This window comes from Bufo bufo, chromosome 11, assembly GCF_905171765.1.
Source record: "Bufo bufo chromosome 11, aBufBuf1.1, whole genome shotgun sequence".
NCBI lineage: Eukaryota > Metazoa > Chordata > Amphibia > Anura > Bufonidae > Bufo > Bufo bufo.
Genome location: NC_053399.1, coordinates 47,038,894 through 47,054,756, shown reverse-complemented (window position 1 = coordinate 47,054,756; position 15,863 = coordinate 47,038,894). Strand labels below are relative to the sequence as shown.

At 46.6% G+C, this 15,863-nt stretch overlaps 1 protein-coding gene across 2 annotated transcripts in view; it reads left to right on the top strand.

The window, feature by feature from the left end:
* Positions 1-2,920: 2,920 nt before the first annotated feature.
* Positions 2,921-15,863, top strand: part of FAM177A1 (family with sequence similarity 177 member A1) — a 33,768-nt gene continuing 20,825 nt past the window's right edge. The window contains exons 1-4 of one of the 2 annotated variants that reach the window (XM_040412567.1): positions 2,921-3,100; positions 5,829-6,005; positions 10,109-10,175; positions 13,448-13,545. In XM_040412567.1, coding sequence (XP_040268501.1) covers positions 3,086-3,100; positions 5,829-6,005; positions 10,109-10,175; positions 13,448-13,545 — 357 coding nt within the window. In that variant the 5' untranslated portion in view covers positions 2,921-3,085. Of the gene's footprint in view, positions 3,101-5,828; positions 6,006-10,099; positions 10,176-13,447; positions 13,546-15,863 lie in introns of both variants that reach the window. The other variant, XM_040412566.1, reaches the window with a different exon arrangement.

Genomic DNA, 15,863 nt, shown 5'->3' with positions numbered 1-15,863 from the left:
CAGTTAAAGTTCAGTTCATATTGAATATTATTTCTACCTTATTATTTCCTGATACGCGGCTTTTCCGCGCCTGTGACTTATTTCTTCTATGATGGTAACGTATGCTGCATGATACTGACCTCTAGCCATGATAAGTAATGAGCTGTACCAACCAATCAGATTGCTGCTTTTATTTTTCAAATGGTCTCTGAGAAATGAGAGGTGCGATCTGATTGGTTGCTATGGACAACTCCCCCACTTTTCCTGTGTAACGGCTTTCATTCCTTCCCTCCATTATCTACCTGATGGAGGTTTTCCTTAAAGGGCTTTTCCACAGTGACATTTATAGCCTGTCCACAGCATAGGTGATAAACGTATGATCAGTGGGGGGTCTGACGGCTGGGGCCCCTGTGATCACTAGAACGGGGCCCTCATTCCACAGTGATGGCGGTCACACATGGGTCTTGTCGCTTTCTTCCGTGTTTATGGGATTGATGGAGACGGCAGAGAGCTGTACTCAGGGACAACCCTTTTAATGAAGCTCTCTAATGTCCTTCACAGTAGTTATGCCCACATTGTGCCCCCTTCACAGTAGTTATGCCCAGATGTGCTATCTCATAGCAGTTATGCCCAGATATGTGCTCCCTCACAGTAGTTATGCCCAGATGTGCTCCCTCATAGCAGTTATGCCCAGATATGTGCTCCCTCACAGTAGTTATGCCCAGATATGTGCCCTTTCACAGAAGTTATGCCCACCCTGTGCCCCCTTCACAGTAGTTATGCCCAGGTAAGTGCCCCCTTCACAGAAAGAAAGAAAAAAACATGGTAAGTACTCACCTAGTTCCTCCGATGACCACAGCTCACGTGGTTACAGTCAGATGAGAGAGGGACAAACCTCAGCCATTCTGGAGCCGCGGGACAGCCCCTGACATCCGGGACTGTCCTGCCAGATCCGGGACGGTTGGGATAGATAGATATGAAAAATACTGGGCCTATCATTAGTAATATCCATTTCATTATCAGTATGATTTCCACACGTGATGTTACAGCAGATTTCCCCATACACACAGTTCAGGAAGGAAGACGTCTGCTCCTCTGTAGTAGAAGAGATCTGCCTCCAAGTCTTATCGGCTTTGAGGGGGTTTTCTACGGCAATGACAATCGGTGGCGGTGGGCTCCAACCTTAGTGAGTTCACCTTGTGTGGCAATAAAGCCTAATCTTCTCATTAAATATTTTTAGTTAAAGGGTTTCTGTCACCAGATTTAACCCTATTAAGCTAGCTGACATTAGCGATGTGCTAATGTCAGCTAAACCTAACCAGCCTATTCCTACTTTTATCTATGCCCCCGTTACGCCAGAAATCTAACTGGGGGGGGGGAGGGGGGGCGTTGTTCCTGCTCCTAGAGGCTCCGTTCTCCCACCTTTGTCGCCTCCCTCCAAGTCCTGATTGACAGGGACAGGCAGCGCTCGCATCTGTCTGCCAGCTCTGTGCCCTGGTGAAATCTCGCGCCGTTCAGCATTCAGCGCAGGCGTGGTGAGGGAAAGACGCTTGCAGGCTGCCAGCTTCCTCACCGCGCCTGCGCTGAATGCTGAACGGCGCGAGATTTCACCAGGGCACAGAGCTGGCAGACAGATGCGAGCGCTGCCTGTCCCTGTCAATCAGGACTTGGAGGGAGGCGACAAAGGTGGGAGAACGGAGCCTCTAGGAGCAGGAGGGGTGGGGGGGGGCGGCGTTGTTCCTGCAATTAGAGGCTCCGTTCTCCCACCTTTGTATAATAATTTGCATATTATAAAAGTTAGATTTCTGGCGTAACGGGGGCATAGATAAAAGTAGGAATAGGCTAGTTGGGTTTAGCTGACACTAGCACATCGCTAATGTCAGCTAGCTTAATAGGGTTAAATCTGGTGACAGAAACCCTTTAATTAACGTTCTTATGAAAACTGAATAAAATTTTTTACCCGACAGGATAAGCATAAAAAAATAAAATAAAACTAAATATTTGTTTCAAAGCAAAATGAAGACACAGTAACGTGTACTGGTTTTCTTATAGCGTGAGCGACCTCTCCTGGCAATAAGCAGTATTACATGACAGAAGAAAGACGTTTATTGGATCTGCCAGTAGGGGTCAGTATCATACAGCATAAGTTACCATCATAGAAGAAATAAGTCACAGGCGCGGAAAAGAGGCACAGAGCATAGGTAGAAATAATATTCAATATGAACTGAACTTTAACTGAACTCTATAACATGTATTTGTGTTAAAGTTGCTAATAGTACTGATAGATGTAACAAATGTGTAGTAATAAAAAGTCTGTGTCTCGCTGTGTTGTCCAGGCTGCCGGGCACTGACTATTCACAGGCGCGATCCCACTACTGATCGGCACGGGGGTTTTGACCTGCTCCGTTCCCGACCTGGGCCGATTCACCCCTCCTTAGGACAACCTGGTGGCTCAGAGCTCCCCCCGAGTCACCATATTGATACCGAACTTAGTGCGGACACCCGATCGACATAGCGCAGGGCAGAGCAGAACTCCCGGACTCAAGCGATCCGCCAGCCTCAGCCTCCCAAGTAGCTGGGATTACAGACGCACGCCACCGCGCCCGGCGAGTACTGAGCCGTGTTATCATCTAGTAGAGGCTGCGGGAGCGTGACGTCACCTCTCTCTCTCTCCGGCGCCATCTAGTGTCTATTCGTGCGTATAGTCTGCTCTGTTATAGCGCAGCTGCAGAACGTCCCTTCGCTCAGTCAATATTGGATTGACTCCTCTAGCTCAAAATGTCACTTGTTGGCTGCCGAGGCGGCAACAAAATGTCACTTGTTGGCTGCCGCCTCTGCTGTGACTGGCTTTGCAGCGCCAATAGTGATTCACTTTTTCAAAGAAGTGCCGCTTTTGTGAATGGAACGCAAGGAAGGGACTACGTCGACAGAGTGAGGCATGGAACGCAAGGAAGTGACTACGTTGACAGAGTGAGGCATGGAACGCAGGGAAGTGTCAGACCGAGGCGTGGAGCGCACAGCAGGGAGGAGACGCTAGCTTTCAGCTCTGTGTTGTTGCCTGGCAGTCTGGGGAAGGGAGCGTTCACTTCACCTGACATCTAATACTATGGCGACTGGAGAGGTAAATAGTTTTATAATAAGTTTATGTTTTTGACACCTCACGTGTCCCTGACTTGGCAGACACCCGTGTACTGTATTCAGGTGCCAGCCGTTATTATACTGTGCCGTGATTGTACAGTGTATATATGTCCACAGCACACGGCATATGTCTCAGCGTCACCGCAGACAGCAACCTCAGCTCTGCTACATTACTGTTCAGTAGGTGGTGCCGATCAGTGCCCCAGCCATCTAGAAGGACTGAACCATTAGATCCCAGCCACCTTGCACTAGCCCCCTCTCTGTAAGAGTAAATACCAGCATGCAGCAGTAGTTTGCCCTTGCCTGAAACCTGGCGGACCACATTATTGTGAATGGGATCCTTTGGGCACTGGCGGCGTTCGGTATATGCTGGATCCAGCGGGTTACTGCTGCCGTCACATGTCCATATTGACAGGCGGGGGATGCGGGAAGTGTAAGAACAGGAGCAGCAGTAACATCGTTTATGAGGCTGAAAAAAGACATCTGTCCATCCAGTTCGGCCTGTTATCCTGCAAGTTGATCCAGAGGAAGGCAAAAAACAAACAAACTGTGAAGTAGAAGCCAATTTTCCTCATCTTAGGGGGGGAAAAATTCCTTCCCGACTCCAATCAGAATAACTCCCTGGATCATAGAAACATAGAATGTGTCGGGAGACAGTTTTTCTTCTTTTAACGACCCCTCTCTAGTAGCTATAGCCTGTAATATTATTACACTCCAGAAATACATCCAGGCCCCTCTTGAATTCCTTTATTGTACTCCCCATCACCACCTCCTCAGGCAGAGAGTTCCATAGTCTCACTGCTCTTACCGTAAAGAATCCTCTTCTATGTTTGTGTAGAAACGGACAAGAATAGGACATGTTCAAATATTTTTGTTTTGCAAGGCCACGATGCGGACAGCACACATAGTGCTGTCAGCATCTTTTGCGGCCCCATTGAAGTGAATAGGTCCGCCTCCGGATGAGGCCCAAAACAAAGTTTGTGTACATGAGGCCTAAACGAGACTAAACCTATTTCTAATAAATAATACATTATGAACATAACTTGGGGATGTCCCAACTGGAGAACCCGTTCCCAGAATAAAGCTGTCCCAGCGATAAGCTGAGCACCATGTGTGCAGATTCTTTATCCCCTGGTGAACACCTTATATCGCCAGGAAAGATGCCCATGTCAACTCATTGTCCCTCAGCCGCCAAATCCAGTATGACATGGAGCATATTTGTGTTAGGGAGTTTCCTTTCCTTTCCTGTTCCCTAAAATTTTAACAAATCAAAATGTTAAAGGGGGGTTCCAACCATTGACATATATGACTGGCTTAGCTTTTTTTTTTTTTTTTTTTTCATGCTCATAGACTTTAATGAAATTTGTTAAAGTTTCTGCATCCGAAAATCGTTTCCTTACATTTGAATGGAGTTGTTATGGAAGCAAGTACAAGCGCCTGCCAGATGAAGGGAACTGGGTTTCAGTTGCAGAAATTTCTGCAACAATTGCTGCTGAATGCAAAGGCACCTTTATCACGAGATCCCCCTTCTCTAGACCCCCCACCCCTTAGACATTTATGGCATATTACTTTAAAGAGTCATTGTGCTTTCACCCAACTTTTTTTTATAAATCAGTAGTACAAGCTACCACAAGAAACTATGGAATATGCTTTATTAGTGAGAAATGTCTAGCTCCTATGTTATGTAATTACTTTTCAGTTTGAAAATTCTTTGAATTCCATCTGGAGACAGAGCAGCTCCACACGAGGCACATGGCAATACAAGTCTATGGAAAGGGGGGGGGGGGTGAGCAGGAGAATGAGTGAGATGGGGCTCAGAGAGACACTATAAAGACTGCATAGGAGATTTATATCTCAGCACAAGTGCGAAATTACCAACCAATACAGGTCAGTACTTCTCTGTAATGTCCTCCATGATCCTGGGGCTGCTTCTGAGTGACTAAGAGAAGGTTAGGAAGCAGCCTCTCTTCTACTTTCTGTTTGTAGTGGATGACATATAGTCTCCATCCACCATGACTGAGAGATATGCAAACTAGATATTCAGAGTGTACAGAGGAAAACTGCTAAAAATGCCAGATACAAGTGATATAATGGCCAGAAATAGTGTACGCTTTAAAGGCAGTCTGTCAGTGGAGATTTTACTGTTAAACCAGGCACAATGCCTTGTAGGGCTCACTCAGCTGAATGTGATGATACCTTTCACTTAGCGATCTGCTGTTTCATTCTGGAGACAAAGTATTATCTATATGTAAATGAGTAGTGAAGTGCACCGAGGGCGGGCCCAAGCCACTTTGTGCACCCTTGCTCCTCTGCCTGATTTCTCTGCTAGACCCTCCCTCTCCTTCAAGTGAGATGACTATGGTGGAACCTGGCGCTTCCAATCAAGAAGAAGAGGAAGGGGCTGGCAGAGAAAGCAGGAGAGACAAAGGTGCACCTAGTGGCTTGGGCCCGGCCTCAGTGCATTTAATTGCGCATTTGTGTATGGAACAAAAGTACCCTTTGTCCAGAATCATTACATTCAACTGAGCGAACCCTAACAGGGCATTGTGCCTGGTGTAACCATGAATTTCCTGCTGACAGGCTCCCTTGAACTTGAAAATGACACCTTCTATATGATAAGGGGGCTATGACAGTATTTTAGTGTAATGTGCTCGTGTCTCATAGTAATGACATAATAAGTGACATATTCATTCTTCTTATTGTTGACGCAGGTTGTAGTTAATGGCGTCCGTGAGTTTGAAAGTGTAGAGCTCGGAGATGTGCGGAAGAAGAAAAAAATTCCTCGAAGAATTATCCACTTTGCCAGCGGTGAAACCATGGAGGAGTATAGTACAGACGAGGAAGAAGAGCTGCAAGAGAAGAGAGATCTCCTACCAACGGCTGACCCAGTAAGTGGCCAAGTGACATCAGATCCATGTGTCTATTATAGTATATGGACCTAAATCTTGCTGTACAGTATAAGCAGACCCTGCAAATGCTGTCATTCCAGGAGAGTCAAGTAATGCAAGATTATCAAACGATATGGGGGAAGTAAGACGGGGTCACATAAATGCAGTGAATGGTGTGCAGCCACATCTATGCCCTGGATCCAGCATTTAGGATGGATGTGCAGTACAGTAGGGCATAGTCGTAGTCTGGCAAAAATGACAGTCCAGCACTTTGTCAGACCCAAGTGTAGTGGATTATTGACGTTTGTATGTATATAGATAAATGTGTAAATTGTTGAAGGTCTGAGTGCTCAGATTGCCACCAGCCATAAGATCATATGGAAACCCTAGATCAGGGATCGGCAACCTCCGGCCCTCCAGCTGTTCTGAAACTACAACTCCCAGAATCCTCCTTTCACATCTATAGAGTTACAAGAACTGCCAAGTAAGTGAGCATGTCGGGAGTTGTAGTTTCACAGCAGCTGGTGTTCCAAAGGTGTCTGATCCCTGCCCTAGATCTTTCAAAGACTCCTGACTGACCTTGCACGCACAGCATCTTCTCCAGAACCAGGGCACCTTGGAACCCACTGATCATATATATATTATTAAAGGGGCATTCAAAACACTTAGCTGAAGGCAGAGGATAAGCATTACTTACCTGGTAAATCCCTCACTGCTTCAACAGTCCTACTGGTCTTTGCTGCTGTTGTACAGTGGTGATGGTCCAACAGTGTGTACATGATCGCTGTCCTCAGTGGTTCTCTGCCCACCGTGCTGCCATCACCACTGAGGACAGTGATTGGCAGCAGCGGTCACGTGCGCTCTGTCAGGATGTCATCACTGCAGAACAGTAACGGAGACTGCCATGGGATTTACCAGGTAAGTAGTACTTACACTGCGTGCAGAATTATTAGGCAAATGAGTATTTTGACCACATCATCCTCTTTATGCATGTTGTCTTACTCCAAGCTGTATAGGCTCGAAAGCCTACTACCAATTAAGCATATTAGGTGATGTGCATCTCTGTAATGAGAAGGGGTGTGGTCTAATGACATCAACACCCTATATTAGGTGTGCATAATTATTAGGCAACTTCCTTTCCTTTGGCAAAATGGGTCAAAAGAAGGACTTGACAGGCTCAGAAAAGTCAAAAATAGTGAGATATCTTGCAGAGGGATGCAGCACTCTTAAAATTGCAAAGCTTCTGAAGCGTGATCATCGAACAATCAAGCGTTTCATTCAAAATAGTCAACAGGGTCGCAAGAAGCGTGTGGAAAAACCAAGGCGCAAAATAACTGCCCATGAACTGAGAAAAGTCAAGCGTGCAGCTGCCAAGATGCCACTTGCCACCAGTTTGGCCATATTTCAGAGCTGCAACATCACTGGAGTGCCCAAAAGCACAAGGTGTGCAATACTCAGAGACATGGCCAAGGTAAGAAAGGCTGAGACACAAGCTGAAACGTCAAGACTGGGCCAAGAAATATCTCAAGACTGATTTTTCTAAGGTTTTATGGACTGATGAAATGAGAGTGAGTCTTGATGGGCCAGATGGATGGGCCCGTGGCTGGATTGGTAAAGGGCAGAGAGCTCCAGTCCGACTCAGACGCCAGCAAGGTGGAGGTGGAGTACTGGTTTGGGCTGGTATCATCAAAGATGAGCTTGTGGGGCCTTTTCGGGTTGAGGATGGAGTCAAGCTCAACTCCCAGTCCTACTGCCAGTTTCTGGAAGACACCTACCAAGCAGTGGTACAGGAAGAAGTCTGCATCCTTCAAGAAAAACATGATTTTCATGCAGGACAATGCTCCATCACACGCGTCCAAGTACTCCACAGCGTGGCTGGCAAGAAAGGGTATAAAAGAAGAAAATCTAATGACATGGCCTCCTTGTTCACCTGATCTGAACCCTATTGAGAACCTGTGGTCCATCATCAAATGTGAGATTTACAAGGAGGGAAAACAGTACACCTCTCTGAACAGTGTCTGGGAGGCTGTGGTTGCTGCTGCACGCAATGTTGATGGTGAACAGATCAAAACACTGACAGAATCCATGGATGGCAGGCTTTTGAGTGTCCTTGCAAAGAAAGGTGGCTATATTGGTCACTGATTTGTTTTTGAATGTCAGAAATGTATATTTGTGAATGTTGAGATGTTATATTGGTTTCACTGGTAAAAATAAATAATTGAAATGGGTATTTATTAGTTTTTTGTTAAGTTACCTAATAATTATGCACAGTAATAGTCACCTGCACACACAGATATCCCCATAAAATAGCTAAAACTAAAAACAAACTAAAAACTACTTCCAAAAATATTCAGCTTTGATATTAATGAGTTTTTTGGGTTCATTGAGAAGATGGTTGTTGTTCAATAATAAAATTAATCCTCAAAAATACAACTTGCCTAATAATTCTGCACTCCCTGTATTTTATCACTTCCCCTGTGTTCAGCCAGTGCTTTAGGATGTGACGGATTTTGTTGTGGAGAATCCATGGCAGATTTTGTCGCAACTAATTTGTGGCGAAGTCTGCGTGTTACATGTGGATTTTCTGTGAATTTGCAAAGGGTGGAACCCGTCACAGAAATCCACATTATAACTTACTACTGTAAATGCTGCAAATTTTCCACCCACAGCGTATATATACTCCTCTTGTGGACGTACCCTTAAATGTCTTGGATGACCCCTTTAAATATATTATTGTAATGGATATGTCATAAATGGCTTTCATGGTAAAGCTTCTTTAAAGGGAATCTGAGTACTTTTGTGCTGCCCCTCTTAGGGCAGTGTAAGGCAGTGACACATACACTGGTTGCAGTGCTGCCCCTCTTAGGGCAGTGACACATACACTGATTCCAGTGCTGCCCCTCTTAGGGCAGTGTAAGGCAGTGACACATACACTGGTTCCAGTGCTGCCCCTCTTAGGGCAGTGTAAGGCAGTGACACATACACTGGTTCCAGTGCTGCCCCTCTTAGGGCAGTGTAAGGCAGTGACACATACACTGGTTCCAGTGCTGCCCCTCTTAGGGCAGTGTAAGGCAGTGACACATACACTGGTTCCAGTGCTGCCCCTCTTATATCTGTATATAAAGTCGTTGTTAAATTCACTTTGAAAGAGTGGCAGCACTGGAATCCCGCTATGAGGAAGCCGTCCTGATATCCCTGAGCTATGGCGATAGCTCCACTCACCCTGGCCCTCCTGCAAGTGATTGGCATTGTTCTCCCTATTATTGTGCATAGAGACAGCGGTTTCAGTCATTGGCAGGAGGGCAGAGCTAGCGACACAGCTCACGAATATCACGACTATATTGAGAATCCAGGGCTGCAGATCTTAAAAGGTAACTAAAATTTACACATATAAAGGGGGCAGTATAAAGGTGGTTACAGACTCCCTTTAAAGGGGTTACCCAGGACTAGAAAAAGATGGCTGCTTTCTTGCAAAATCAGCACCACACCTGACCACAGCTTGTGAGTGGTATCACGACTCATCCCCATTCACTTCAGTGTAGCTGAGCGGCACTAACGGGCACAATCCATGGACAGGTGTTGGGGTCTTTTTAGATTAGAGCAGCCATGAGTTTCTAATCCTGGCAACACCTTTAAAAGGAATCTGTCACCCCGATTTTGGACTATTAGCGACAGTAATACATGAGTAGTTCTTCAGATGAAGACTCCAGATCACTATTTTTTATTTTGCTACTGTCCCCAGCTTCCCGCTGTCAGCTCTCAAAGCTGCACTGAAATATACAGTCTGGACTGCTGTGCTGTACTAACATAATGGAGAGGACTAATGTGCGCATGCGCAGCAGTCCTGACAATGTATTTTAATGCAGCACTGACAGCGGGGGGAATGGGGGGGGGGGTGCAGTGAGAGAATAAAAATAGAGATCTGGATTCTTTATCTCATTACTGTAGATAATGATCCAATATTGGGGCGACAGATTCCCTTTAAAGTAAGGTTCAACCAATGTAAGGTAACTAATTATTATTTTTTTTATTGCTCCAGCTCACTTACAGACTGAGATGGGCCTGGCAAATAACATTTTCATTTGTGTATATGGTTCTTACAGACAAAGTTAACATGGGGACCGTATCTCTGGTTCTACATGCTGAGAGTTGCAACCTCCACACTTTCAGGTATGTCGTCTATTAACCAGTTACTGGTGATACAAAAGAGCACTGCTGCTGCAACAACTGTTTTATTGAAACAGACATAAAACAATACAAGCTCAGTGCGCACAAAGAGAAATAAATGCATGGGTAACAGAGCGACGCGTTTCAATAGCCAGACGCTCTCTTTTATTTGTATTCACCAGTTGTCACTGAATTACAAGAAAATTCACTCCTCTTCAAACTTAGAGAGTCTGTCACCTCCATATGGCCATATACAGTGCTTACATTGTCCTGTAGCACATCTATACATGAATCTTATGGTACCTTTTGACTTTTTCTTTACACTTGCAGAAGCAGGGAAAAAAACTAAGTTTAATTCATATGCAAATGAACACTCGCAAGTGCCCAGGGGCAGCGTTCACTGTGTAGGAGTCCACACAGCCTATGCCCTCCCTCCTATCCCCTTGCGTCATCCTTCGGTCTGTTAAAGCATCGCTTTAACGACTTGCTGCTGGTTTCGCGCCGTTCGCCGGCGCATGCGCAGTAGTTAAAGCGATGCCGTGCCCACAATGGGCATCGCAGTGCACATGCTCCGGCCCAGCGAGGCAGTGCGCAGACACGGGATCTCGGCCGGACCGAAGGATGACGCAAGGGAATAGGAGGGTGGGCATAGGCAGAGGCTGGGGAGGGGAAATAATGAAAAAAGGCAGAGCAGCCTGGGCTCCAACACGGTGAACGCCGCCCCTGGGCACTTGCGAGTGTTCATTTGCATATGAATTAAACTTTACACTTGCAGAATCTGGAAAAACAAAGAAAAAGACAAAGATACCATTACATTCATGTATAGGTGTGCTATAGAACAATGTATGCACTTTATATGGCCATATGGAGGTGACAGACTCCCTGTAATCTGCAACTTTGAGCAGTGGTTACATCGAATTGTTACATTTAGCCGAACAGTTTGTTTAGTCTTTACACCTAGTAGCCAAAAGCCCCTAGTGAAATGACAATAGCAGTCATAATGGCGTATGTCGCCACTTTAAATCATTCATTTCCTGCATTCGCCAGTGAGACTGTCCCATAGACTGTCCTGGAATGGAGTCTTCAGTCATTCACCACTTCATACTAGAACCAGTACATTTATGGCTGAGGATGGTTCTGTGTTCATGGAACCTGTATGGAGTTCAGACTCTGTGTGCTGCCATATGGCCCCATATCCCCCATAGCCTTCACTGCTTACAAGGGCACAGCGGCGTCTCTGTATATTTGCTTGTAGTTTGTACAACAGCTCGGTCCAATTTATTCAACCCCCCCCCCCCTAAGGTGTCCTGTTCCCGGAAATCTCTTCAAGGGTACGGCCACACATGGCGAGTCTGCTGTTCTGCGGTGTATCTGCTGGTATTCAGCGGCACCCTCCACCCCAAATGGATGATTGTGGATATGCTGTCAAATTGCTACAGAGTTCACCCTGCATTGTAAAGGGTGAGATCTGTGGCTGATAAGCGCCACATATATTGACATTCTGTGGATTTAAAGTCTGCATGGCATGTCACGTTATGTGCGGAGGAGATTTGTGAAAATCTAATCCACTTCACAAATCTGCAGCAAAAAAATTTCCAAGAATTTGCAATATTTGTGGCCGTACCCTAAATGTTCCCTTTACTTCTCATGGGTGTACTGGACACACCTTACAGACAAATGCCAGCAGGAGTCCATTGTTTGATCCTTAATTGTACCTGTTCAGAGTGCATGGCAACTCAATGATACATTAACTCTGGAGTTTCTGTTATATAGTGTACCCGCACTGTAATATCATGCCTGGGACCACTGTTCAATGGTAGCTGCACCTCACTTTACTTTTAGCCGCGCACTATATGTCTGTGATGATATTGCACTAGAATAACCCAAATCAGCAGATGGGTCGTCCCTTTCTATCACCTACTGTAGCAATCCTGCTTCCTGCGTTACAGATGGCAGCATTACCAGATGGCTTTAGCAATTAGTTCTCATGAAAAACTTGTTAAAGGGGTTCTCCGGGCTTTTACTATTGATGACCTAGCCTCAGGATAGGTCATCAGTATCAGATCGGTGGGGGTCCGACACTCGGCACCCCCACTGATCAGCTGTTTGAGGAGACGACGCGTGCTGTGCGCATGTGCCATTTCCATTCTTTATATCTGTTCACCGCTGCTGTCTATGGCAAAGCAACAGTGAACAGGAAGAGAGACGGGAGACGGACAACCCCTTTTAAAGAGCGTCTGTCAGCAGATTTGTACCTATGAAACTGGCTGACCTGTTGCATGTGTGCTTGGCAGCTGAAGGCATCTGTGTTGGTCCCATGTCCATATGTGGCCGTATTGCTGAGAAAAATGAAGTTTTAATATATGCAAATTCGTCTCTAGGAGCATCGGGGGCGTTGCCGTTACACCTAGAGGCTCCGCTCTATCTGCAGCTGGAGCGCCCTCTGCACTTGCACTATAGGAGAAGTCAGGGCTAGGCATGATCACATTTAGGGTACATTCACATGTCCGCATAAAGGGTCCACATCCATTCCGCAATTTTGCGGAACGGGTGCGGACCCATTCATTTTCTTCGGGGCCGCAAAATGCGGACAGCGCACTGTGTGCTGTCCGCATCCGCACTTTCATTTCGCGGCCCTGCAAAAAAACAGAACATGCCCTTTTCTTGTCCGCAGCCACGGACAAGAAAAGGCATTTCGATTATAGTGCCGGCCATGTGCAGTCCGCAAAATGTGGAACGCACATGGCTGGTGTCCGTGTTTCGCAGATCCGCTTGCGGACATGTGAATGTACCCTGATACAGCCTGGTCCTGTCAATCAAAGTGGAGAGGGCATGGCAGTTGCAGAGAGAGCTGAGCCTCTAGGAGTAAAGGGAACGCCCCTGTTGCTCCTAGAAGTTCATTTACATATATTAAAACATAATATTTTCTCAGCAATGTGGACACATAGGAACATGGGACCAACACAGATGCCTTCAGCTGCCAAGTGCACATGTAACAGGTCAGCCAGTGTCATAGGGACAGATCTGCTGACAGATGCCCTTTTAAAGAGAGATTCTAACAATATATTACAAACTGTAAAGCTTTGCATAACAGTAACATTTTGGAGATGCCTCTGTATGGTTCTGTAGTGATCTAAGCTTGCTTCAGTAGAACCTCAGGATGGAGGTCTTGCTGCTGCCACAGCCATTTGTCTGCATTCATGCTGGGGAGGTGAGAAGAAGTTGGGGAGTCTTTTTGCTCTGATGATAACATGTGATTTATTCTATTCTTTCAGTTTGTGACTTTCTAGGAGAAAAAATAGCATCAGTCCTGGGGGTTAGTACACCCAAGTACCAGTATGCGATTGATGAATATTACAGAATGCAGAAAGAGGTACGTGCTCAGACCTAGTGACAGAATATGAGTGCATCTCTCCTGTTACAGCAAAACCAGTAACAAATGCTTAGATGAGAATGAGCGCTGTGTTATGTACCTAGGGAACATGTGAGCAAAACATATTGCTCTCAAGCAGGGTATCTACAAGGCTGCATGAAGTCCTGACAGTCTTCCTGGTTACAAACAGCTTTGCATGTGCGTAACATTCAAACTGGGAAGCGCTGGCGCTCGTTCTCAAGATTCGCGGGGGCCCCAACGAGCCGACCCCCAGCCGATCAGACACTTAAGAAGCATTTACACGCACAGATGAGCAGCAGATTGCCGGGAAGGAAACATACTTTCCCGACAGGCGGCTGGTCGTTCAGTGGAGGTGAAGAGCTGAATTTCTCATCCGTATCATTGGGGGACACAGGCTTGACCATGGGTATAGCTGTTGCCACTAGGAGGCGACACTAAGCACAAAAGTGTGAGCTCCTCCCTTCAGCTATACCCTCCCTACAGGGGCTAAGCTAAATCAGTTGGTGTCTGTAGGAGGCAGACCTCCCTGCTTTGCAGGTCTGCAAATTTTCGTAATTTTTATTTTTATTTTTTTTATTTTTTATTTTCTTCTAGTGGGATTTCAGGCAGTCCTAGCTGCCCGCACTCCCACCCAGGAGATGGGAGACCAGGGGGTCCCCAAGCCCGCTGCTCCTTCCCAGTCTCCAGAAGTCAAGGAGGACCAAAGGTTCCTAAAGCCTCTGCATCCCGCCAGCCTTCAGATCACCACGGCCACCCACTACAAGTCCCCTCTGTTCCGGTGTAGCAGCCCTCCCCAAGGGGCAGCACACCGAAGGTAGTGATCCGGCTGGAGCCAGGGGGGCAGAAGATGCCGGACGCGTGAGTATTTCTGGCCCACAGAGTGCTCCCCTCCTCCTTCCTCCCTCCCCTTCGCAGGTTACCTTGAGCGATTCCCCCACAGAGGCCTTGTCCCCTCCATGCTCCTTTTTCCTGTCGGGAGTGGGGGTGGGGGTGAGGGGGCTGGAGAATCCTCCGGTGCCCCCCCTTCCTCCTTCTCGGCGTTTCTGGTCCTGTGCTCCGCCGGGGCCGCTGCTAATTGAGGCCCCGGCTTCTGTGCGGCCAACTCCCACATTGGCTCCCTGCAGGTTCTTCGTTCAGCCGGGGCTTTAGCGACAGCTTTGTTTTTTTTCCCTTTTTATTTTTATTTTTATATTTTACAATACAAAAAGGACATACATATCATAGCTACATATAAAATCAATACATCTATCTTTGCAGAATTGTATATCACCAAATCTACATCACAATTTATAGTTTTCCTACCCCTAGCGACAGCTTGGTTATCCTGCAGGCGGAGGCCTCTTTAGCAGGGACGACAGAAGGGTCGGGCCTGCGCTTCCCCGCAGTTTCCCCGGGGACCGACTTCATTTTAGGGGCAGAGCATGAAGTTCTCCCCGCTCCCCCTCCTTCAGCTGTATCCTGGGGCGAATCTTGGCGCCTTTTTTGCCTCCGCCTACATCCTGTTTCAAATTCACCTCCGTGGGACTCTGGCTTAAAGGATAACTGTCATATTTTCATAAGAAAATTAATTTCAGCATATGTTACTGCTGTAGTAGCATTATGCATAAAGCAATGTTTAGTTTCTTCATTTACCACTGTTTTCCTTGAGTTTTCCCCTTAGTTAAGGCTGTTTTGAATTGTACATTATGAGGATCTTCTCAAGATGGCTCCTCTGCCAGTTCTCTGAGGCCACAACTGCTTTTCCTCACTTCACATACACACTTGCTGTAGCCAGCAGTTTCCTGCCAGCCAATCAGATTGGACTACTGAGAGACACGCCTCCTCACTCTGAAGCCTAATACAGGCATGCAGTGTGAAGGACCGCCCCTCCGTCTTCCTAGCCGGAGACAGATGAGCCATAGCAACGGTCTTTTAAGGGAGCAGTGGACGGGGACAGGAGACATTAAAGGGCTTCTGTCACCCCCCAACCCCCAATTTTCAGTTTTTGACTTATTATATTTGTTAATGTAAGCAGATTCCATATATGCCCCTCTTACCTCGGGCTGTGCAGTAATTACAGTAAAAAACATACTTTTATTATATGTAAATTTCTTCACTACCAGCAAGTTGGGCGGACTTGCTGGTAGCCGCCGCATCCTCTGTTTGAAAAAACACCCCCTCCTCCACTTGATTGACAGGGCCAGCGAGTGCTCTCCTCCTCTTGCTGGCCCTGCCTGCAGCCTCAAATCCCGCGCCTGCGCCGTACCGGTCGTCATTCGGCACGGCCGCTCCTTCTTCAGTGCGCCTGCGCCGATGAT